We start from the raw sequence: 24,972 nt of genomic DNA on the forward strand, positions 1-24,972 counted from the left end.
GGCTTGCTGAGCTACATCGCTATGGGTCTGGATTCACCTGTAGGCCAGACCAGAGTAATAGTGACAGAATTCCTTGGCACTAGTGAACCTGATGGGTTATTCTCGCAATCCATAAGTGTTTCATGGTAATCATTAAGATTTTTAATTCTAAATATGTTATGGAATTCAGTCTAGGCCCCCCAGTATTATCCTGGGTTTCTGGAATACAAATCAAAGATCAATCACTCAACTATTCTAATTCCATTGTCCAGCAATAAGCCTAAAACCTTGTATGCCTTGCCATCACAAGTGCACATATAAATACTTCTTAAATGTTATAAAGTCTCTGACCCCACCACTGTTTCAGGCAGTGAGTTCCAAACTCCCACCATACTCTGTGTGAAAAAACTTTTCCTCACATCCCCTCTAAACTTTCTGCCCCTTTCCTTAAATCTGTACCCCCGGTCATGGATCCGTCCAAAGATAGACAGGAAGGTTTCTTCCTGTCTATCTTTGCCTCATAATTTTATACATCTCAATCATGTCTCCTCGAGTTTCCTCTGCTCCAAGGAAGATAACCTATCTATTCAATCTTTCTTCATATCTAAACTCTCTGGCACAGGCAGCTTCCTGGTAAATTTCCTCTGTACCCTTTCCAGTGCTACTTCATCGTTCGGATAATGTGGATGCCAGAACCACACAGAGTACTCTAGCTGTGGCCTAACCAATGGTTTATGCAGTTCCAGGATAACCTCCCTGCTTTTAAACTGGAGTGATGGGTGACTTTGAAGGCTTCCAGGAGTCCAAAATGCACCGATATCAAAGTGACTAGGGCACTTCAAAGATTTTAAAGTACAAAGACAATAATGAATATCTTAACTCAGTGTCTAAATTCACCAACCTGGAATTGAACAACATCTTTCCCAGGGCAACAAGGACTGCCCAGTGCAGTCACTAGACTCCATCCTGGGCAGACTCCTGAGATCAAGCTCTCCCCGCTGCATCACTGTCCCAGCCCAAGCCCACACAACACCCCCCATCCCTCAGGGGACACTTACGCTGCAGCCTGGCAGTAGGAGTAGGGTCTTGTGGACACAACACTTATCTTTTTGCGCCCCGCCTAGGTCCATGGGTGTCAGGACCTGCACTAAAGGGGGATTTCCTGGTGGGGTGGGGGTAGGGGGCATACAGACGTATAACAGGAGGCTGCCGAATCAGGCTTCCCGTGGTGACGTGGCACAGTGGTTAGCACTGCTCCCTCACAGCGTAAGGGCTCTGGGTTCAATTCCCACCTCAGGTGACTGTTTGCACAGTCTTCCCCTGTCTGTGTGGATTTCTCCCATGCTCTGTTTTGCCTCCACACTTCAAAGATATGTAGGTTAGGTTGGTTGGCCATGGTAAATTGCCCCTTAGTTTCAGGGGGATTGGCAGGATAAATATGTGGGATTATGGGGATAGGGTGTGGTTGGTACAGGTTCAATGGTCTGAATGGCCTCTTTCTGGACTTCAGGGATTCCATGACTCTGGCTTGCTAATTACATTACGATGAGCAACTCTGCATAATCAATGGGCAAGAACCTGATTGAGGCTGGCTGCTGGGGGCATCGCAACAGGTTTGCTCCTCGGCGGGAATCTTGTTTTATGCCTGACTCCCGATTCACTGGGCCATCGGGTGAGCAGGCAACGTGAATCCCAGCCAATATTACAGGGCCACCGATCTCAGTTCAAAGCATAACTGGGATAAAGTGATTTGTGAATTGAGAGGCAGCCCAAAAGCATCAGAAGGAAAAACAAATACCCAAAATCTAGGAACTTTTGGGATGGCTCAAAGGGAATTTTATAAAGTCTGACCTGACTCGAAGCAGGAAAAGCTGAGAGGTTTCAAAAAAGAGAAAACCAGACCAAAACATGATGACAATATTCCTGAATTCATCACCCGTCAGCCGTTCACACTCAACGGGCCTGGAAGCAGATGTGAAACATACGATTTTAGGCTGACACCAACAAATAAATAAAAAGATCAAAAGGCGACAGAAGCTTGAAAGTTAAAATCAATGCAAACCTCTGGGCATGATACATATGGGAACTATAGCAAAGGATCTATGTATTAATTTTTAGCATGTGGATAATTTTACACAGACAGAAAGCTTTGGACCATTGGAGCTGCAGGGCTGTCCATGTTCTTTTCCGGTTGGAATGAAACTGAGGCTGGATCACAATCTTTCCTTCCATCCGAACAATCCAGCAAAAGCAAACGGAGATTGCCCAGACCCATTAAGTCTTGTCCCCACAGGGGTTCTGTACATCATAATCGAGAGCCCAAACAATGGTTCAGCTCTCACCTGCAGATTATGTGTAGAGCTTAGAATGACCCTTTGGTGTTGGTGGAGGGAACACTGCACACTTGGAGGTTATAAGAACATAAGAAATAGGAGCAGGAGTAGGCCATCTAGCCCTTCGAGCCTGCCCCGCCATTCAATAAGATCATGACTGATCTGTCGTAGCTCAGTTCCACATTCCCGCCCTCTCCCCATAACCCTTAATCCCCTCGCTTATCAAAAACCCATCAACCCGCGTCTTAAAAATATTTAGCGAGGCAGCCTCCACCACTTCAACGGGCAGAGAATTCCAGCGATTCACCACCCTTTGAGTGAAGAAGTTCCTCCTCAACTCCGTTCTAAACCGCCCCCCCCTTTATCTTGAGGCTGTACTCCCTAGTCCTACTGTCCTTTCTGAGCGGGAAGAGTCTCTCCACCTCTATCCTATCCATCCCATTCATCATCTTATACGTCTCAATGAGATCGCCCCTCATTCTTCTAAACTGTAACGAGTACAAGCCTAGTTTATTCAGCCTCTCCTCATAGGTCAACCCCCTCAACTCCGGTATCAGCCTAGTAAACCTCCTCTGCACTCCCTCCAAGGCCAAAATATCCTTGCGTAAGTGCGGTGACCAAAACTGCACACAGAACTCCAGCTGCGGCCTCACCAATGCCCTATACAGCTGCAGCAAGACCTCCCTACTTTTATATTCAATCCCCCTCGCTATGAAGGCCAGCATCCCATTCGCCTTCCTGACCACCTGCTGCACCTGCAGGCTGGGTTTTTGCGACTCATGCACAAGGATCCCGAGGTCCCTCTGCACCGTCGCCTGCTGCAGTTTCTCGCCACGTAAGTAATAGTCCTTCCTACCATTATTCCTACCAAAGTGGACCACCTCGCACTTGCCAACATGAAATTCCATTTGCCAGTTCCTGGCCCATTCGCCCATCCTATCTAGATCCTTCTGCAGACTCTCCACACCCTCCGCACAATTCGCCGTTCCACCAATCTTGGTGTCATCAGCAAATTTCGACACCATACACTCAGTTGCCTCCTCCAGATCATCTATATAAATGGTAAATAGCTGTTATCCCAGGTGAATGTGAAGGGTCCCATGATTCTACTTTGAAGTAGACAGGCATGTTTTTCTCTCCATGTCTTAACCAATGGTTATCCCTCAGCCAACATTGATGGCAAACAAAATCTAATCTGGCCATTAATGCCGGGTGCTTGCTGAACTGTTAAGTAATGCACAATGAGCATCAAGAGATTGCACCATTTTGTGGTGCAGTGGCAGTTCTTGAAGAAGGTGCCTCTGGTCCATTAGAGAAAGAGAAAAAATGAGAGATGGATACACGGAGGATACAGGGAGGAACAAATACAGAGGGACAACATGATAAACAAATGCAGAGAAAGACAGGAACAAATATAGAGAGAGGGATTGAGACAGATGTGTATAGTCCATCAATGTTTTAGGAGGCTAAGGAAATTTGGCATGTCTGCTGCGACTCTCACCAATTTTTACAGTTGCACCTTTCCGCATGTATCACAGCTCAGTGTGGCTCCTGCTCTGTCAAGACCACAAGAAACTACAAAGGGTTGTCACAGCCTCATCCATCATATAAACCAGCCTTCCATCCATTAACTCCGCCTACACTTCCTGCTGCCTCAGAGGAGCAGCCAGCATAATCAAGGACCCATGACATACCCTCTTCCACTGTCTTCCATAGGAAAAATATACAGAGATTACATGTCAACCAACTCAAGAACAGCTTTTTCCCTGCTGTCATCTGAATGGTACTATCATATATTAAGCTTATCTTTTTCTACATCCTATCTGTAACTGCAACACTATATTCTGCACTGTGTCCTTCTCTTCTCTCCTATGTACTCTATAAACAGTATATTTTGTCTGAATAGTGTCCAAGAAACAATACTTTTCACTGTATCCCAATACGTGACAATAATAAATCAAATCAAAAAAGATAGAGAAAGGAGTAACAAATACAGAGAGAGAGAGCAAGAATCAAAGAAGAGCAGAAGCATGAGAGACAGAAAGAGTGAGAGGGATGGAGAGAGTGAAAGAGAGACAAAGCCAGGGACAGTTCATGAGGTTAGTGAAGAAAATGCATAAGAGCCAACTTTCGTGTTTGGTTTCAATTCTTCTCACGCAGCCATCTGGTAAACAATCTCCCAGAGCAGGATCTCCGATTTCACATCTCTCCTCTGCTGACTGATCAGGATGCAGCTAGGATTACGCTTTTCAAGCTGTGGCCTCATTTCCAATGATACAATGGTCCTGTGTGTGTGGCACAGGCCCTCCATGTATTGATGTGGCGAACAGATGCATCTACCAGAAAGCCAGAAAGGTGCAAAAACAGAGTACCGGAACTGCAGGAGACTCACTTAGCACACCTACTTTCTCCACTGCCTAGCAATTATTCACGTTCTCTTCAAGTAATCATCCAACCCTTTTGAAAGACATGACTAACCCATCACCAGGCAAATGTGGAAAATGTGACATTTTCCTACTTGGCAAGAAGGAAAAGGAAAAAGAAACATATCATCTAAATAGTGAGAGACTGCAAAGCTCCAAGGTGCCGAGGAATTTGGATGTCCACCATCTACAAGTCAGGAGTGTGATGGAATACTCTCCACTCGCTGCAGAGTTCCTAGCCTCTGACCTGCTCTTGTAACCACAGTATCTACATGGCTAGTCCAGTTCAATTTCTGGTCAATGGTAACCCCCAGAATGTTGATTCTGGGAGATTGAACAATGGCAATGCCATGAGATGTGTGACGTTCATGTCTTTACAGGTTTTTTTTTAAATCAAGTTCTCTGTCGCTCTCAGCTCTCATAGTGGCACCGGGTTGTCTACTAAGAGCCCTTTTATTGCTCCTTAAGTAGTTTGGGGTGTGTTTATTTTTACTTTGTGAATATATGAATTTATGATCTTGCATTGTCAGGAGGAAGAATGCTTGCAGGTCAGATAATAGGAGCTCTTTCATTTTCAGTTCTGAGCTGCAAGTTTTAAGTTTCAGGAGGGACATCAAGCTGGAAAGTCTCTCTCTCTCTCTCTCTCTCTGGTTTTGGGAAATTTTGCTGTTTCACTGAAAGCCTTCCTGGAATAGAAAATCTGCTGTTGGTGGCTGGACCAGAAAATCTTCCTGGTGTTCTGGGATGCTGTTCTGATTTCAAGCTGGTCAGAGTGTTTCAGAGAACTTCATTCTCAGAACTCAGTTCCAGTACAGCATGAGCATTAGTCTTCACTGTGTTCAACCTGTGAAAAGGGTTTTGTTGAAAGGAAGTTGTGGTTTTGATCAGAACATCTTAAGCATATTTCTTAAGGGTTATACACAATTGCGATACTTCTGTTTTTGTTTATAATTGCTAAATGCTATGGCTAATTTTCTTTCCTTACATGTTAACTATATTCTTTAATAAACTTTGTTTGATAAAAGCTCCCTAGTGGGTCATTTGAATCATACTTGAAATGAACCATGTCATGCTCATTCAAGCCAAATTCAAGGTGCAAAACTTATGATCCAGGTGGGCTTCATAAAACAGTGTGGAGTTTCTGACCTGAACCACAACAAATGTCAAGGGGAGATTGCTGGATTCTCCCTTGTTGGAGATGGTCATTGCCTGGTATGATGGTATGATACGAACGTGAGTTGCCATTTGTCAGCCTGAATACTGTCCAGGTCTTGCTGCATTTGGACATGAACTCCTGACTGTACCCTCATGGATGCCAACCAGGTAGGACTGAAGATAGTTATCATCCTTCAAGACGATTGTGCCCTCAACTCTTGAGGTCTTTCCACTAGTGGTTAGCACTACTGTCAGGGACCCAGGTTTCATTCCTGGCGTGGGTCACTGTCTGTATAAAGTATGCACTTTCTCCCCTTGTCTGCATGGATTTCCTCCAGGTACTCTGGTTTCCTCCCATATTCTGAAAGATGTGCTAGTTAGGTGCATTGGCTCTGCTATATTCTGCCTCAGTAGACCTGAACAGGCGCCGGAGTGTGACGACTAGGGGATTTTTCACAATAACTAGAGGGTGGCACGGTGGCACAGTGGTTAGCACTGCTGCCTCACAGTGCCAGGGACCCAGTTCAATTCTGGCCTTGGGTCACTGTCCGTGTGGAGTTTGCACATTCTTCTCGTGTCTGTGTGGGTTTTCTCCGGGTGCTCCAGTTCCCTCCCACAGTCCAAACATGTGCGGGTTAGGTTGATTGCCCATGCTAAATTAAATCTAGTGTCAGGGGGATTAGCAGGGCAAATATGAGGGTTTCGGGAATAGGGTCAGGGTGGGTTTGTGGTTGGTACAGACTCAATGGGTTGAATGGCCTCCTTCTGCACTGTAGGGATTCTACTTAATTGCAGTGCTAATGTAAACCTATTTGTGATACTAATAAATGAACTTTAAAAAGAACTTATTGGCGAATGCAAAAACAGGGAACTCGAAATACATGAAATGTTGAACGTTGTGCCACAGGTAATGCAAGGTCTTCGGTTATAAAAAGCACACCACTGAGCTTCAGAATTGTGATGTAGGGAAGGGAAGCTAAACTTGAATCGAACCTCAGTTAGACCACAGTAGGTCTGATTTTTTTCACTTGTTGAACACACACGCTCAGTGGGCCTGGAAGCGACAGGAAATGTAAAAGTCACCTGACAACCAGTCAAAGCAGATGAGCCAAATCACAAACTTTAGGAGAAAGCCTGTTGGTTAGTTATTTCTCTTGCTTGGATGTCCTGGTGATCTTTGGTATCTGCTTGTGTTGGAAGTTGTGTGTGGAGTTTCCTGCCCATCAGGAGTTCAGGATAGAACCAGGCCACGTAACGAGGTGGATCCATTGAACAGTGGGAAAGTCCTCATTCTCTTTAGTACCCCTGATATGGCCTCCCTGTTTTACTGTGGGTATCCGGCAGAGTTGGCATGGTGGTGGAAGGCAGAAGCGGTGGCGAAATGTGTGACGTACTCGTCTGAAAACTATGGGCTACTGTCAGACATTTGGGATGGGATGGCTCGTTAACATACGGTTCAGAACTTTAGTTCCTGCCTGTGAGGGAATTGTACATAGGAGATGGTTTACTGTTGAAGATAAACAGGACCACACCCTGCCTCTGCCATGGCCTGCTGAGGACTGTGTAGGGATGAGGGGCCCTCTTTCATCCCACTTGTGCAGCACACACACTTGCTCAATTACCCTGAAAATGCCTGGCCACCAGTCAGTGACTGAGCAGTGGAGTGTCCTCTCCATGTGATGATGCCTCAGTGATATGGGGGTATTTTTAAAGGGTCTCCGGCTAAACAGAGGCACAGTGGACCAACAGTGTACACTGCTGCCTCACAGCACTAGGGTCCCAGGTTCGATTCTGGCCTTGGATGACTGTGTGGACATTCTCTCCGTGTCTGCATGGGTTTCGTCCCACACTCCAAAAATGTGGGATAAGATTGATTGGCTATGCTAAATTGCCCCTTACTATCGTTCGGGTAACTACTTGGGGTTATGGAGATAGGGTCTGAGAGGGATTGTTGTTGGTGCAGGTTCAATGGGCCGAAAGGCCTCCTTCACGCTGTAGGGATTCTGTGATTCAAAGGGAAACTGGGATGACTAGCTGCTCACCAGGAGTTTGATTATGAGTGCAAGTGTTTTTGTTGTTTGAACAACATGGTACCACCATTCGGTGTCTGTTGTAACCACCCTTGTTGGCAGGAATGGCAGACATGGGCACATCCTTCATTATACATTTGTTCCTGTTGAATTTGTTGGAGTTTAGTTGTGGTCGCTGTCAGGTGCCTCCTTACCAATTGGGATTGTGCTTCCAGCTCTTTGATGAGATTGACATGCTAGTTTTGCCAGCCTAATGCGGCCCTAGAAGGTGCGTATGTCATTGTCTGCTTTCTACCCTGGATCACATTATGATCTCATAGGCCAACCTCTGGATAATGGGAGGCATTTTCACTAGTTCCATCTCATTCAGAAATGAGACTAGTGGCTTATGATCTGTTTCATAGAAAGTCTACAGTGCAGAAGGGGGTCATTCAGCCCATCGAGTCTGCATCGACAAAAATCCCACCCAGGCCCTATCACCATAATCCCACACATTTATCCCACTAATCCCTCTAACCTAAGAATCCTGGGACACTAAGGGGCAATTTAGCATGGCCAATGCACATAACCAGTACAATTTTGGACCATTCTGCCCATCAAATCTGCACTGACCACAATCCCACCCAGGCCCCCTTCCCGTAACCCCACATATTTAACTTGCTAATCCCCCGACACCAGGATCAATTTAGCACGGCCAATCCACCTAACCTGCACATCTTTGGACTGTGGAAGGAAACCAGAAAATCCAGAGGAAACCCACCCAGACTCACACAGACAGTGACTCAAAGCCGGAATTGAAGTCAGGTCCCTGGAGGTGTGAGGCAGCGGTGCTAATCACTGTGCTACCATGCTACCCTTTCAACTGTGACCTTGAGACCTACAGTACAGGAGAGTTGAAGAGAGTTTGAGTAAATTGGGCCTATACTCATTGCATTGAGAGGCAACCTTATTGAAACATATATGATTCTCAGGGGACTTAATAGAGTAGATGCTATAAGATTATTTTTCCTTGTGGGAGAGTCAAGGACTAGAGGATATAATCTCAGAGTGAGCAGTCACCCATTTAAATCAGAATCAAAGAATTCCCACATGCAGGAAGAGGCCATTTGGCCCATCAAATCTGCACTGATAACAATGTCACCCAGGCCAGCCCCATAACCCCACGTATCTAACCCTTTTAGTCCCACTGACACTAATGACAATTTAGGTTGATTGGTCATGCTGACACACAAAGACACAGGGAGAACAGGCACATGCTGCACAGACAGTGACCTGAGGCTGGAATTGAACCTAGGACCGTGCTGCATTGTAACCACTGTGCCACCTTGCTGCCAACAAAACGAGGAGAAATTTCTTCTCTTAGAGGGTAGTGCTGTTCTGGTCTCCATACTACTGGAAGGACACGGAAACTTTGGATAGAGTACAAAGAAGGTTCACCAGGATGTTGCCTGGTCTTGAAGGCTATGAGGGGAGTTTGAATAAACTAGGATTGTTTTCACTGGAAAGATGGAGGTTGAGGGGAGACCTGATAAGAAGTCCACAAAATTATGAGAGGTATAGACAAGGTGGATAGTCAGGGGCTTTTTCCCAGGGTGGAAGTGTCACTTACAAGTGGACACAGTTTCAAAGTGAGCGGGGGTAAGTTTAAGGGAGATGTGCGGGGGGAGTTTTCTGCAGAGACTGGTGGGGGCATGTAACATGCTGCCAAAGGAGGTGGTGGAAGCAGGCACATTTGCAATATTTACGAGGCATCTGGATGGGTACATGAATAAGGAGGGAATAGAGGGATATGGACCGAGGAAGACCAGAAGGTTTTTTTTTAGTTTAGTTAGATCAGCATAGGCTTGGGAGTCTGAAGGGCCTGTTCCTGTGCTGTACTTTTCTTTGTAGTAGATCTGTGGAATACTTTACCAGCTGAAGAGGCTGTGTCATTAAGTATGTTCAAGGCTGAAATATACAGATTTTTAATCAGTAAGGGAACCAAGGATTATGCAGATAAGGTGGGAAAGTGGAGTTGAGAATTAGCACATCCAATCAGTCATGATCTAATTGAATGTGGGAGCTGACTCGATGGGCCAAATGGCCTACTTCTGCTCCTACGTCTTATAGTTTTATGCATTGCATATTTTTGCTAATTATCTAAATTCAGCATCGCAAATTATCCTAACTGTCTCAATCAAGCAGTTTACATCTTCCCATGTGTGAATACTAATTATCCCACTTGAGCATTGCATACACTTGCATCACATTTTAGGCTAAATATCACAACCCTGTTATTGTACAAGTGTGCATGGCATTATTTTGCCACTTAGCAGTGAGCTGTACAGTCTGAGTGGGTGGGGAATCTTCTGTGGTGTGAACTGGAACATGGGTTTAAAATCCTCCCTCCGTATGATGTGGTGTGCGTTATTCAGTCACCCCAAGAGCTTCAGAATCTACTTTTATACTTGGAGCCACGGTGATGTTTGTTACCCTTGGTTAAGTTCAACATGGGCTTTGTGACTTAGCAGTGAACAGTCCTGGTTGTGGACCATGAACAGGGGCTCTTAGATTAGATTATTCTTGCACTTGCAGCTTGCTCCATAAATGTGTGGCATGGGTATCGTTAACCAACAGGCATGATTCTCTGCCCAACAGGATCATAACACTGGCTCTTGTGTCAAATTTAAAGTTTCTGAGATGGCCCTTAACCAAAATGTCTGCAATCGAAGTCAAAAATCCAGGGTCTTTCACCTCACCCAAGCAGCCTGGCTGAGTGTGTTTTTGTTATGCAGCCTAACCTCATGAATCACCTTTTCATCTGCTGCGCGTTTAGATGTTTTGACCTTGGTGGGGCGGCATGTTGGCTGGCCACCATTTATGGCCCATCCCTAGGTGCCCAAAAGCAGTTGAGAGTGAACCACATCGCTGTCGCTCTGGACTCACACGTTGGCCAGAGTAGGATAAGGATGGCAGATTTCCTTCCTTAAAGGGACATGAGTGAACAATGGTTTCATGGTCATCAATGGATTCTTAATTCCAGATTCTTTTTTATTGAATTCAAATTCCACCACCTGCTGTGGCAGGATTTGAACCCAGGTCCCCAGAACGTTAGCTGAGTTTCTGGATTAATTGTCCAGCAATAATACCACTGGGCTATTGCCTACCCAGGCTAGTCAGCTGGCCTTTTCCATTGATGTTCTTTTCATAGATACAAACACACTTACTTTCTTCATCTTCAATCTCTACAAAATGTAGCGTGTATCCATAAATTGGTCTTCTTGATTTTGGTCACTGATCCTTACCATTTCCCCAGCTTGCTATCTAATAAATTATATCTTGTGGTGTTGATTATTTGATTTGATTTATTATTGTCACGTGTTGGTATGGAGTGAAAAATATTGTTTATTGCAAGCTACACAGGCAAAGCATACTGTTCATGGAGTACACAGGGGAGAAGGAAAGGGTGTAAAATACAGTCACAGCTTGGGTGCAGAGAAAGATCAATTTAATACAGGTAGGTCCATTCAGAAGTCTGATGGCAGCAGGGAAGAAGCTGTCCTTGAGTCAGTTAGTAGGTGATGTCAGACTTATATATGTTTTACCCATGGAAGAAGGTGGAAAAGAGTATATCCGGGGTGCACAGGGTCCTTGATTATGCTGGTTGCTTTTCCAAAGCAGCGGGAAGTGTAGACAAAGTCAATGGATGGGGGGGCTTTGCACAACTCTCATGAAATTATGTATAAGGCGGTACAGTGTTGAGTACTGCTCACCACTGGACCCAATGGACCGGAGTTCAATTCCCGGCTTGGGTCACTGTCTGTGTGGAGCGTGCACGTTCTCCCCATGTCTGTGTGGATTTCCTCCAGATGTTACCGTTTCCTTCTACAGTCCAAAGATGTTTGGATGAGGTGGATTTGCCATTCTAGTTGCAGTAGGTTACAGGTATAGGGTGAAGCAGAGGGCTTGGGTATGATGCTCTTTCAGAGAGCGGGTGCGAACCTGATGAGTTGAATGACTTCTTTCTGTACTGTAGAGATTCTACGGCTCATCATCCTTCTCCCTTGCTGTCTCTATATCTGCTACTTTGAGGCATGGCATAAGTACTTGTGGAACAGCAGGAAGTGGAATCCGTAGCCACCTTCCTGTCAGAGATTCGAACAGAGCCAATCTATTCTGGAGTGGTGAGGAACCGTAGCTCAACAGTGCCAAGTTGATAGCAGAATGTTTCTTCGACAAAATCTTTACCATCTTTACTCCTCTTCCAGCCTCTCCATTAGCTTTTGGGTGAGCTAGTCCTGTGGACAATGCCCAGAGGTTTCTGCAAACTGCTTAAAACAACTGGTTGCCAACTAGGGGCCACCGTCTAAAACGACGAGATCTGGAATGCCATGTGGGAAAAAATTTCTTCCAGTGATTTAGTGGTAGCTTCAGAGGTGGGGTCATAATGACATTTAACCTCTACTCATTGGGAGCGATAGTCAAGAGCCATGAGGGATGTATTCCCCTTGAGCTGACATATATCCACTCTGAGTTGATCCATGGTCAGAATGGAAATGAGGATGTCATCAATGGTTATATTTGTTATTGGCAATGGATTGCATAGATAATGTGGCTCAAAATCTTTTTTTTGAGATCGTCAGCCACCAAATGGAAATTCACACTCTAGCACAACACTCTGCAGTACCCAGGTGTCCCTGACGTACTTTCCAAAGGATCTTAGAGTCAGAGGACTCGCACCATAACTCAACCAGTCATCTATGATGCTGAGATGTCTTTGTAGTGTCTCTGAAGTATCAAGCAACGATGACATCTCTTGATGCTCAAGCTTTACAATGACATTATGTGAAACATTCAGGCCATCCAGTGATGCAGAATTCCTGAATTTTAGCATGTTCCTCCTCTGCTTTCTGAGCCTTTTGAATTTCATTTAGCCTTTGTGTTGCTGCTAATAGAAATTTTGTGAACAATGAGGTACAGGACTCTTTCAACAGATTGTATGCCCTCTTGTTCAGGTTTTTCAACAGGAACGTGTGACAGTGCAGGCAGTGTAATTTGCTGTTTCTCTTGCTCAGGTAATGAACTGATGGTTCCATCACCTGCGGTTTACAAGAAAGCTTCTAACTGGTTTTCTCAAGGTTTTCACATGCTTTGATGCTCCTGCTTCAGGGGGCTTATTTCAACCTTCTCAGGAACTCTGAATGCCTTGGCAATTCTGTTATGAATTCTTTTGGTTTTTCTGTCATCTATTTTTATGAGTTATAGATTTGTGCAAGTTTTTTGATTTAATAATGAACAGTCTTGGCTTTGGATCATATACAAAGTTTCTGCAATTTCTCTTCCTTCATACTGAAGTGTAGCAATCAACTCTTGGACTGTGAAGTTGTAAAACTGATGTTTGGAGGAGGTCTTGCCAGCACCTCTGTTGTTTCTGAAACTCCTGCTCCAGTGTCTAGTTTGAAGCTTGATTTATGTTCATTGACCATAATGTCGGCACTCAAGTAGTTCCTACCAGATCCTATAATTTCTCTGAAGAATTGCACTTCATTGCCTTTTTCAACTTATGTTATGTGTTTTGAATAGTTTCTCCTTACATTTCGGTTAGGAGATTTTTGTTGCAGCATACAGATTTAAAATATCCTCTCTCTTTACACAAAGGGCTGTCTGCATTTTTGGCACAGCATTCTTTGCACCAACGCAGTCTTCTCCCACCACATTGAGAACGCTCAGTAATAGTGGTCACCGCACCCTCTGTGCCCTTTCCCTGTTCTGGAATAGGTGCATTGCTACTTCCTGTCTCACAAACAGCACTGTGTCAGTCTTTTTTCTTAATTAAGTCTACTTGTCACCTTGAATAGACTTGAATCACCCTGATTTTGCTTTCTCACCTGTTAACCGCACAGCCTTCAAACAGTAAATCCTCCCACAACTGCAACAAATCCGATAAAGTCTCCTCTAATAATCCTACAGCAAAGCAACCCTCAATTAAGTTGTCTTTCAGGACTCATATTCACAATTTTCTCTGCCAGTCAATACAAATAATTAATGAAGGAATCTACGATTACACCCAGTCATTGGGTACGTCTCTGAACCTCACCCTTTCTAAAATGGTGTTCCATCAAAGGCTGAAGTATAAAAGGCTTCTACAACCTCTTTGTGTGTTGTTGTCTCTTTGTTTATGCTCTGAATGACCAATATATTTATTTGCTTTAATTTATTATTATTGTCACATGTATTAATAGACAGTGAAAATTATTGTTTCTTGCATGCTATACAGACAAAACATACCATTCATAGAGAAGGAAATGAGAGAGTGCAGAACATAGTATTACAGTCATAGCTAGGCGTAGTAAAAGATCAACTTAATGCAAGGTAAGTCGATTCAAAAGTCTGACGGCAGCGGGGAAGAAGGTGTTCTTGAGTCGGTTGGTATGTAACCTCAGACTTTTGTATCTTTTTCCTGAAGGAAGAAGGTGGAAGAGAGGGTGTGTGGGGTCCTTAATTATGCTGGCTGCTTTGCTGAGGCAGCTGGAAGCGTAGACAGAGTCAACGATGGGAGGCTTGTTTGCGTGATGGATTGGGCGACATTCACGACCTTTTGTAGTTCCTTGCAGTCACGGGCAGAGCAGGAGCCATACCAAACTGTGATACAACCAGAAAGAATGCTTTCTATGGTGCATCTGTAAAAGTTGGTGGGAGTCATAACTGACATGCCAAATTTCCTTAGAGCTCTGAGAAAGTTGAGGCATTGATGGGCTTTCTTAACTATAGTTTTTACATGGACGGACCAGGACAAGTTGTTGATGAGCTGGACACCTAAAAACTTGAAGCTCTCGACCCTTTCTACTTATCCCCATTGATGCAGATAGAGGCATGTTCTCCTTTATGCTTCCTGAAGTTGATGACAATCTCCTTCATTTTGTTGATATTGCGGGAGGGATTATTGCTGCCACACCAGTTCACCAGATTCGCTATCTCATTCCTGTACGCTGTCTCATCTCACCCCACTACAGTGGTGTCGTCAGCAAACTGGAAACTCGAATTGGAGGGGAATTTGGTCACACAGTCATACCTGTATAAGGAGTATAGTAGGGGCTGAGAACACAGACTTACGGGGCACCGATCTACACTACTGCCTGTGAAGTAGAGAATAATACCTACCAGTTCCTAATCAGGCTTCTCAACAATCCTGAAGAGGTTCTGTAGCTTGTAAACCTATAGTGTCAGTCCTGCCATTTCCTAACTTAATGTGAGCCTTACAAGTAGTCAAAAGGTGAGAATTTCCCCATGTTGTGCCGCATTCTGACCTCTTTCTAAATTCTGTCTGCATTTTTTCCACTGCTATCTTTGACCTGTATTTACTTAACAAGTCACTGGGCTCACCGCTCAATGATTTTTCAGTTATCTTTCCTGCTGTCACCATCCGTCATCATTATTGTGGATTTTAGGTGAGGCTGCCCTTGCTCAGGATTAACAGAGCTGAAATGTTGAATTAATGCTGGGGTGGCACAGTAGTTAGCACTGGTGCCTCACAGCACCAGGGACCTGGGTTCAATTCTAGGGTTGGGTCTCTGCGCAGAGTTTGCACATTCTGTGGATTTCCTCGGAATATATAAGCTAACTACGTACAAAGTTTTTTTTTTAAAAAGTTTACTTATTATTGTCACAAGTAGGCTTACATTCTCACTGCAACGAAGTTACTACAAAAAAATCCCTTAGTGGCCACGCTCCAGCACCTGTTTGGGTACACTAAGGGAGAATATAGCATGGCCAATGCAACTGAGGTTGGCCGTATGGTCTGTTAAATGATCTTACATCATTGATAATATAGACTATTTATGTATTTGACATTTCCCCCTTGCAGTACAGTATCCCACCTCGCAACCAAACTCACAAACACATGACCTGGATCTTGCTGTGTCCAACTTGGCTGCGGCCTTTCTCAACCTTTCACGACTTCACTTCAGAAATTGTTTAATTAGACATGAGGTGCTTTTGACATCCTGAGACCAAAGAACCAAGTCATAAACCTACTGAAAACTCAAACTTAAAAAACTTAAACTTAAACTGCAGGGCCCTTTCTAATTTTTTTTACTTAAATTCTCTATTTTTACCTCAACTCGAGCAACAGCTACATCCTTTCAGCTTGAGTACGGCCCCGCCCCTTGGTGATCCGCTGATTGACAGCGGCTTTCTACCAATCAGACTGCCCACTCACCCTTGCGGCCTGGCCAATCAGATGAGGGAGCTGGAAGCTGCCACGTCTTAGACGTAACGGTCGGTCCTTCAACTGCCCAATGGGACGGGAAGCGGCGCGCGCCGGATCTCCGACCCCACCGCGCGGCTGCCCCCCCGCCCACCCTTTCCGTCCAGCGAAACCTCCGATGATTGACAGTGAAATCGGACCAATAGACACCGGCCGTTGGTAGTTTGGTAACCAATGGGACGTGACGCCGACGCAATGACGCAAGTTCATCTCTGCGCCCCTACGCAGTGCGACCCCCTCGATGATTGACATTGGATCTTTTCCGATCGACGCAGGCAGCTGGCAGATTGTTAGCCAATGAAAGTTGAGATGCGGGAAGGAAGTCCCGCCTCCCCGTTCGAGCAGCTGGAACGTTTGCGGAAAGCCGCGCCTCAGCCCCGCCCATTCCGACCTGACAGGCGTGTGTTTTAACCAATAGCAGCATAAAGGCTGGGCGTCGACCCATGAGTGACGGTGAACCCGACCAATCGGCGGGCGAGGCTTGCAGCGGAAGAGGCGGGGCTCGAACGGACCGGCGACCAATGGGGAGAGTCAGAAGGAAGGGGGCGGGGATTGCGCGCGGTCGCTCGCTCGGTGGTGGAGGCGGCGGCGGAGACGGCGACGAAGGGAGGCCGCAGGCAGCAGCGAAGGCCCGCGGCACCGAGTCAGGGCCCTCGGGGTGACGCCCCGCCACCGGCCCCGCAGCTCCAGCCTGCCTCGGGCCGCTCCCAGCCGGGCCCCGGAGCCGCCATGTCGGAGCTCAAGTCGGCGTCGGACACCTACAAGGGCTGGCTTTTCAAATGGACCAACTACATCAAGGGCTACCAGCGGCGGTGGTTCGTCCTGAGCAACGGGCTGCTCAGTTACTACAGGTAGGAGGGAGCGGGCAATGTGGGGGGAAATAAGAGGGAGCAATGGGGGTGGGTAATAGGAGGGAGCAAGGTGGGGGGGGTAATAGGAGGGAGTAAGGTGGGGGGGGTAATAGGAGGGAGCAAGGTGGGGGGGGTAATAGGAGGGAGTAAGGTGGGGGGGGTAATAGGAGGGAGCAAGGTGGGGGGAGGGGAATTAGGAGGGAGCAAGGTGGGGGGAGGGGAATTAGGAGGGAGCAAGGTGGGGGGAGGGGAATAGGAGGGAGCAAGGTGGGGGGAGGGGAATAGGAGGGAGCAAGGTGGGGGGAGGGGAATAGGAGGGAGCAAGGTGGGGGGAGGGGAATAGGAGGGAGCAAGGTGGGGGGAGGGGAATAGGAGGGAGCAAGGTGGGGGGAGGGGAATAGGAGGGAGCAAGGTGGGGGGAGGGGAATAGGAGGGAGCAAGGTGGGGGGAGGGGAATAGGAGGGAGCAAGGTGGGGGGAGGGGAATGTGGAGATAGGAAGGAATAGAGGGAGGGTAGAATGGGAAGAGGGAATTGGGGGAAGGACGGAGGAGAGGAAGGGGGAAGGTGAGGAGGAGGGTAGGAGTGGAGAAGAGGAGGGGATACGACAGTGGCAGGCAAGGCAAGAGAGTTCAGAGGCAAAAAGGAGAGTAGGAGTGTGAGCACGGTTGAGGGTTGGCAAGCGAACAGAGTCAAGGGAGAGTGCTGGAGGAATAGGAATTAGAAAGCGTGCGGAAGGGGAGGCAACAAGTGGGGGCAAAGGAAAGGGTGAAAATAACTGGGAGGCAGAGGGAAGTGAGTGCAGATGGGGAGAGGAGAATGCAGAGGCAAAGGAAGAGCTGGGGCAGGGAGGTGAAGAGTGCAGGAGCAAGGGGAGATGAAGGTGAGAGAGTTGGGACAAAGTGGGATTGCATGAGAACAGGAGAGTGAGGGCAAGTTGCTGAATGAGGGTTTGTGGGAGGACTTGGTGCCAGGAAGGGTAAGGATATAGTGTGGGCTAAGGAGACAGAGAGGGGGAGCAATGAGGGGGATGAGAGTGGGAGCAAGGAAGTGGAAATGAGAAGCGGAGAGATTGGGGTGAAGGACCAACATGAGAGAGGGCTTGGGGCAAAGGAGTGGTGCAAAGCAAATTTGGGCAAAGGGGTGATGCAAGGGCGATTGGGACCGAGAGGGAGATTTTGAGAGTGAGGAAAAGGGAGTTTGAGGGAGCTGATGACAACTGGGGTGATTGTGAGTGGAGAGGGAAGGGATGATCTGGGGATGCTGAGCTGAGTGAGAGACGGTCTCTAGTGTGTCTGTGTGTTTTGAGGAAGGGTGCACGGATCTATTGGGCCAATAATGAGGTGTTGGTGTGAGAGTCACATCTGTGTGATTGGGCAGGGGTGTGGCACAGTGGTTAGCACTGCTGTCTCACAGCGCCAGGGACCAGGTTTCAGTTCCTGGCTTTGGTCACTGCCTATATGGAGTTTGCACATTCTCCCCGTGTCTGCTTGGATTTCCTCTGGGTGTGTTGGTTTCTTTCTCCAGTCCAAAGATGTGCAGGTTAAGTGGATCGGCCATGCTAAATTGCCCCTTAGCATTAGGGGGACTCACTGGGGATTGTGTTTGGTGCAAACTCAATGGCCAAATGGTCTCCTCCTGCACTGTATGATTCTGTAAGAGATTGGAATGGAGGTAAATAGGGGAGCTTGATCGTGAAAGAGGTGTGGGATGAGTGTCTGGAAAGGAAGTGGGAGTGAAGTCGACATTGCCACTTTCAGATTTGTAGGGTGCATTCTGATAGTCTGAATCTGATACCTGGACAGAAAGAGAGACTTGCACTTTTTTATAGTGCCTTTCCCAACCTCAGTATGTCTTTGCAGGCAAGGAAGTACTGTTTGAAATGTTGTTGCGATGCAGCAGCCAATTTGTGTATAGCCAGATCCTACCAGTGACAGTGTGACAAAACGTCATCTTTATTTAGTGCAGTCGGGAGACGAGAAAAACTGGCTCCACACACTCAGGAGGGAACTTTTGCCTTTATTTGAGACCGTGGCAATGATCATCTTTGAAACAGAACATGGCTATCTGCTCACCGGTTGATCACTTAGGGCCAAAGGCAACATCTCCCGACAATTCAGAATTCCCTCATTGCTGTGCTTGGTGTGTCATCATTGGCTTGTGGGATCATGAGAGCCACTGACTCAGATGTGACACTGTCATTTACTGTGAGACAACCCCATAATGATGTCAACTCCACCCTCCCCCAACTATTGTTGGCAGGAGTTGCAAAAGTTTTCAGTCCCAATGCACCAGTGACCCCAGGTAAACGTTTGTTTAAAAGTTTGGGGGCCAGGAGAGAGCAATAAAGCCCCCATCTTCACCGACAACAACACACCCTGCCCCCTGTGAACAGAACTGCATTGCAGCTCATTCTTGGTTTGTTTGCCTGGGTGAAGTCTTCCACACTGGATGCATTTTGGATGTTAGTGAAGTAGGAAACTTTGTGGATCAGCCTGTATTTTGTTTGGAAAATTGTTAAAAATCTGCTTTGATAACTCAAATGAAGGTGAAAATAAGGGATTGAGAGATTGACAAACTATAAGTAGTGACTTGGCCACTTAAAAATAACTAACACCAGGGTTTGTTTCCAGAGGGATAGAATGGTCAGCAATTAAACTAGGGGGATGTAATCTGAAGTTGGCCAGACCACTCTTGTGGTTACTGTGCACATTCTGGTCTCTGTATCACGCTGGGACTCACTGTGCGCAGTTCCAGTCTCTGCGTCACACTGGGACTCAGTGTACTGTTCTGGTGTCCATGTCACAGTGGGACTCCCTGTGCACAATTCTGATCTCCATATCACACTGGGACTCATTGTGCACAGTTCCAATCTTTGTGTCGCACTGGGAGTCGCCGTGCACAGTTCCAGTCTCCTTATCACACTAGGAGTCACTGTGCACAGTTCTGGTTTCCATATCACATTGGGACTCACTGTACAGTTCCAGTCTCCACATCACAATTGGGATTCACTGTGCACAATTCTGATCTCTGTATCACACTGGGAGTTACTGTGCGCAGTTCCAGTCTCCGTATCACACTGGGAGTCACTGTGCATGGTTCCGGTCTCTGTATAACACTGGAAGTCACCGTGCACAGTTCTGCTCTCTGTTTCACGCTGGGAGTCACTGTGCACAGTTCCAGTCTCCGTATCACATTGGCACTCACTATGCACAGTTCTGGTCTCCGTTTCACACTGGGGGTGCACAGATCTTGTTTGGCCGCATGGCCTAATTTGTGCTGTGGATATTTGGCAGTAATATTTCCTGGTGTTTGAGTTGAGCAATGTCAAGAGGAACTGCTGCTCTTGAATCAGTGTCCAGCTGATTTTCTCTATCTAATCTGTGGTGCCCCAGAGAACACACACCATGATGTTTCCAGATAACGCTCTAAAAAGAGCACATGCAGTTGTTCTAGTGCATTTGAGTAACATGTCACATTATCTGTGTGAAATCTGAATGCTTGTCGTGGCACATAGCAGCTTGTGCACATAAGCAGGTACAAAGGCATATCCAAAGGAAAGACGTGCCTTTCATGACCTCGGATCCCTGTTGGAACATAGGACATGTGACAGCCAATTCTCTCTCAAATACCTGGTGCTAATAACCAGCTAATTTGTTACAGACGTTTTGGTTGATGGGCAATTAACCCCAGAGCACTGGGCAGAGTTCCGTTGCTGCTCTTTGGGATCATGCCACAGGTTCTTTCATCTCCGGTGGAGAGTAGATAAGGCCTCTGACGAAGGGCTGGCCCATCGACAGCGTGGCCCTCCAGTGCAGCGCATACAAGGGTGGGCCTTGCAGAGTGGTGACTGTCCCGGGCCCTTCATCAGTCCTGCTCATCTGTAGCTGTGCATGGGCACTGTCCATCTGGAGCTGCAGCCCTTCTTCGGTACATGGCTATCCGTTCAAACTTCCTGGGCAGCTACATACAAGGTTAACCCTTGGAGGGGGGAGAACCCTGAGCACCACATATCTTTAATAATTTCTGGTGAATTCTCAGACTGTTGTACCGATTGATGACCTGCTGCCTTCCAGTGGTTTATTCATTGCTTAGTTTAAAAACATTGAGCCTTTCCCATGTTGTGAAGTTTTGTGTGATTTTTGCTGGGATGACGCTGAGACGCTCCCACTGACAGCGTGAGCAGAGGGGCTAGCAGCTGGTGTCAGATACTGCCCGGTGTCTGTTTCGTAGATCAGATTCCACCTTCCTGCATAATTTACATTCCAGCCCTTCAGTCCAGAGCTCCGGTGGGTTTGAGGAAGGGAAAGTGCTGTGAACAGGGTGGGCGAGTGCGACTAAATATTCTTTGTAGCCCTGAATGAAGTGCGTTCTGGCTTTTCTGTCAGTGAAAACAGATCATCCTGAGTTGGAAGTACAGTAACGGGCTGTTCAGTCTCTTTCCTGATTTGGTCCTCCGACCCTCATCAGCATTAACCTCTATTGCCTTTCCCCCTTGTGTGTTTATCTGGGCTTGTTTTAAAAGCATCTCAGCTATTCTTAACAGTTCCCATGAGATCAATTCCACATTCTCACCACTGTCTGGTAAACGTGACAATGCCAATAGTGTCTAACATTCCCCTCAAAGGGGATATGCTCCCCCCTCCTTCAGAACTATTCCATATTTAAAAAGACTTGCGTTTGGTCACCCTTAGGACTTGAGTCTAAGAGTCCCTGTAAATTCAATCTGTCCTGATGTGCTTCATCTCGTGGTTTTTTTGACCGTTTCTCCAGTGCAAGCGGCAAGTTTTGTTCACTGTTGTCCATTCCCTCACTGCCAGCCCAAACCTTGACCATTGCCCATTTCCCTGTGGTTGTGATGGGGGGTGTAGGTACCCCTCGATATTGGATGCCCTGGCTGTTTTTGCCTCCCGCATGAGACCAGCCTTGAAAGGAGGATCTTTCTCTTCTCTGGCATCTTTCTTATCTGCGGGTCATCCCCACATGATTTCACCACCACCGGTGTGGCTTTCTGGAGTTGGGCCGCTATCGTCACAGTAGGAAATGTTCACTTGTCTACTCCAGCAGCTCATTTTGCATGTTCCTGGACTGCGAATTGTTAGCCAGCTAGTCGACGAATGGGGTGGGTGGGGTTTTTGCACCCAGATCTTTTCCTCCCTGTTCAGTCACCTGCACCCCACCCACTACTGTCACATCAAATCTGCTCATCCTCCCCTATACCCATATCCCCACTGGCATTATGTCCTGTTTATCCACCAGTTCATCCTGCCCCCCCCTCACCATGCATACTGACCCATGTTGACTCCCAGTGCAGCAACCCCTCATTGCAAATTTTCCATCTTTGTTTCGAGACACCTCCCATGTCTCTTCCAGCTCCCATGCTAAGCTTTGTAATCTTCTCCATCTCTCTGATCCTCCAGGTTCTTTTCTCATTCCAATTCTGGTCTTGTGCAACCCTCAATCGGTGCGACCTTTTGCAGACGCAGGGAGAACGTACAAACCTTGGAATCCTTCCCTAACCATCAGAGGATGTACTTCAGAAGCAGCACTGATTAACCGATGCCTCTTATGGTGACCTGTCTTAATCATATTTGATTTGCATCTTGGAGCTTGTTTCGACACGAGCAGCGTCCATTAAATGCCTGGGATCCAATCCCAGAATGGTGATGTTGGCAGTTTGAAGTACAGGTAGAGCGTGGTTGCATTCCTTATGGGAAAACTCCATTCCAGTCAACTGAGTCAGTGCCCTGTTGTCATGCTCGGCTGTGGAATTCCTGGCACCCAGAGTACTGGGTTTGGCACTCATGTCCTACAGGAAAGAAATCTGCCAGTCTGGTCTGTGTATGACTCCAGACTCTCAGAAACGTGGTTGTCTCTTAATTTCCCCCTCTGAAATGGCTTGGCTAGTCACTCATTATGAAAGGGATGGGCAATGAATGCTGGCCTTCTAGCAATGCCCACATCCCTAAGAGGGAGAGCTGGGAGAAGAAGTCTTATGATTGGTGCTGTGCTCAGATCCATCTGTTCTGACTTGACAATGCCAGCCCTGGGCAGACGGCAGTTTTCCAGACCTGACCTGCTTGGACCCATCTTTTACACCCTTTCCCTGCCACAGTTTTCCTCTGTAGCTGACAGAAACCTGCTGGATTTCCCAAGTCCTGTGCAGTGGCTGTTCCCCTGAAGGGCAGGATGGTGAAGATGCATTATTGCCCTACAATGGCTGGAAGCCTAGGTTTGGACCTTGCCTAATCAGTGAGGCTTGAAACTCCGCACCGTGTGCTATTCCAATTGGCAGGCATCCCACACAGGACTCAGAGTTGTACCACGCATAGAGGCCCTTCAGCCCATCATTTCTTTGCCACTATCAAGCGTCTATATTCTAATACCATTAGCCAATACCTAGTCCATAGTCTTCTGAATTTATAGCTGTTATAGCATTTCAAGTGCTCAGCTAAGTGTTGAAGGTTCCCACCTCTACCTTTTCAGGCAGTGACTTCCAGGTGCCCACGACACACTTTTGAAGAGATTTTCCTCAAATCCCCTATTAAATCCCCAACCTTAAATCAATGCGCTGGATGTTAATGCCTGCACTAAGAGGAAAGGTTCCTTCTTATCTACCCTGTGTATGTATATATTGTATGTGTGTGTGTACCTGTGTCATTCATAATTTTACGCACCTAAATCTGGTCCCCTCTCAACCTTCCCTGTCCTGTGGAAAAGAACTCCAGCCTATCCACCCTCTCTTCAAAGCAGAAACAATCTAGCCCATGCAACATCCTGGTGAATCTCCTCTGCAAGCTTTGGAGTCCAGTGACTTCAGAACATAAGAAATAGGACCAGGAGTAGGCCAACTAGCCCTTCGAGCCTGCCCCGCCATTCAATAAGATCATGGCTGATCTGTCTTGGCTCAGCTCCACATTCCCGCCCTCTCCCCATAACCCTTAATCCCCTCTCTTATCAAAAACCCATCAACCTGCGTCTTAAAAATATTTAGCGAAGTAGCCTCCACCACTTCAACGGGCAGAGAATTCCAGAGATTCACCACCCTTTGAGTGAAGAAGTTCCTCCTCAACTCCGTTCTAAACCGCCCCCCCTTTATCTTGAGGCTGTGCCCCCTAGTCCTACTATCCTTTCTGAGCGGGAAGAGTCTCTCCACCTCTATCCTATCCATCCCATTCATCATCTTATACGTCTCAATGAGATCTCCCCTCATTCTTCTAAACTCTAACGAGTACAAGCCTAATTTATTCAGCCTATTCTTCCTATTGTGTGCTAACCAGAACACACTCAGTTCTTTATCTGTGGCGTAACGAGTGTTTTACACAGCTCCGTCATATCTCCCTGCTCTCATATTCTGTGCCTTGGCTAATGAAGACAAGTACTCCTTGTGCCTTCTTAACCACCTTACCTACCTGAACTGCTGTCTTTAGGGATCTTTGGACATGCATCTTCTGGTCCTCTGTGCTTTTTGGCAACCTATTATTCATCGTTCCTCCAAAATGCATCACCTCTCACTTTTCAGGGTTAAAACCCTTTTGCCGTTATTCTGCCCTTCTGACCAGCCCATCTATATCATCCTGTAATCTAAGACTTCTTGCGATTTACCACATCACCAATTTCCATGTCATCTGCAAACCTACTGATCTCACACCTCGCCCATCAGATTGCTCCAGACCCCCATGGACTTTTAGCTTCTGAAAGCCATTCAGCCCCTCAAGCCTGTTCTTGCCAGTTGTAATGACTGGCTGAGCTGTACTTTAACTCCATCCGCCCGTCTTCGTTCTGTAACCCTAACAAAAGCCTATTGAAATTCTCAATTGGTGCTCAGCCTCACCACCTTTTGTTTGGGGTGGACCAAAGAGTTTCAGATTTCTGCTCGCCTTTGGTATAAAGACCTTTTTCCTGAAATGACTGTGTAAACGCCTGTCTCAAATTTTATGGTCCCTAGGTCTGTGCTC

General features: G+C 46.7%; 1 protein-coding gene across 1 annotated transcript in view; it reads left to right on the plus strand.

The window, feature by feature from the left end:
* The first annotated feature begins 16,712 nt into the window (after positions 1-16,712).
* The window catches only part of osbp (oxysterol binding protein), a 56,395-nt gene continuing 48,135 nt past the window's right edge, over positions 16,713-24,972 (plus strand). Inside the window, exon 1 of the mRNA XM_080201859.1 lies at positions 16,713-17,016. Within this exon, the coding sequence (XP_080057985.1) occupies positions 16,895-17,016 (122 nt within the window). The 5' untranslated portion in view covers positions 16,713-16,894. The remainder of the gene's footprint in view (positions 17,017-24,972) is intronic.

The sequence above is a fragment of the Carcharhinus amblyrhynchos genome, chromosome 13 (genome assembly GCF_965287045.1).
Source record: "Carcharhinus amblyrhynchos chromosome 13, sCarAmb.v2.hapA, whole genome shotgun sequence".
NCBI lineage: Eukaryota > Metazoa > Chordata > Chondrichthyes > Carcharhiniformes > Carcharhinidae > Carcharhinus > Carcharhinus amblyrhynchos.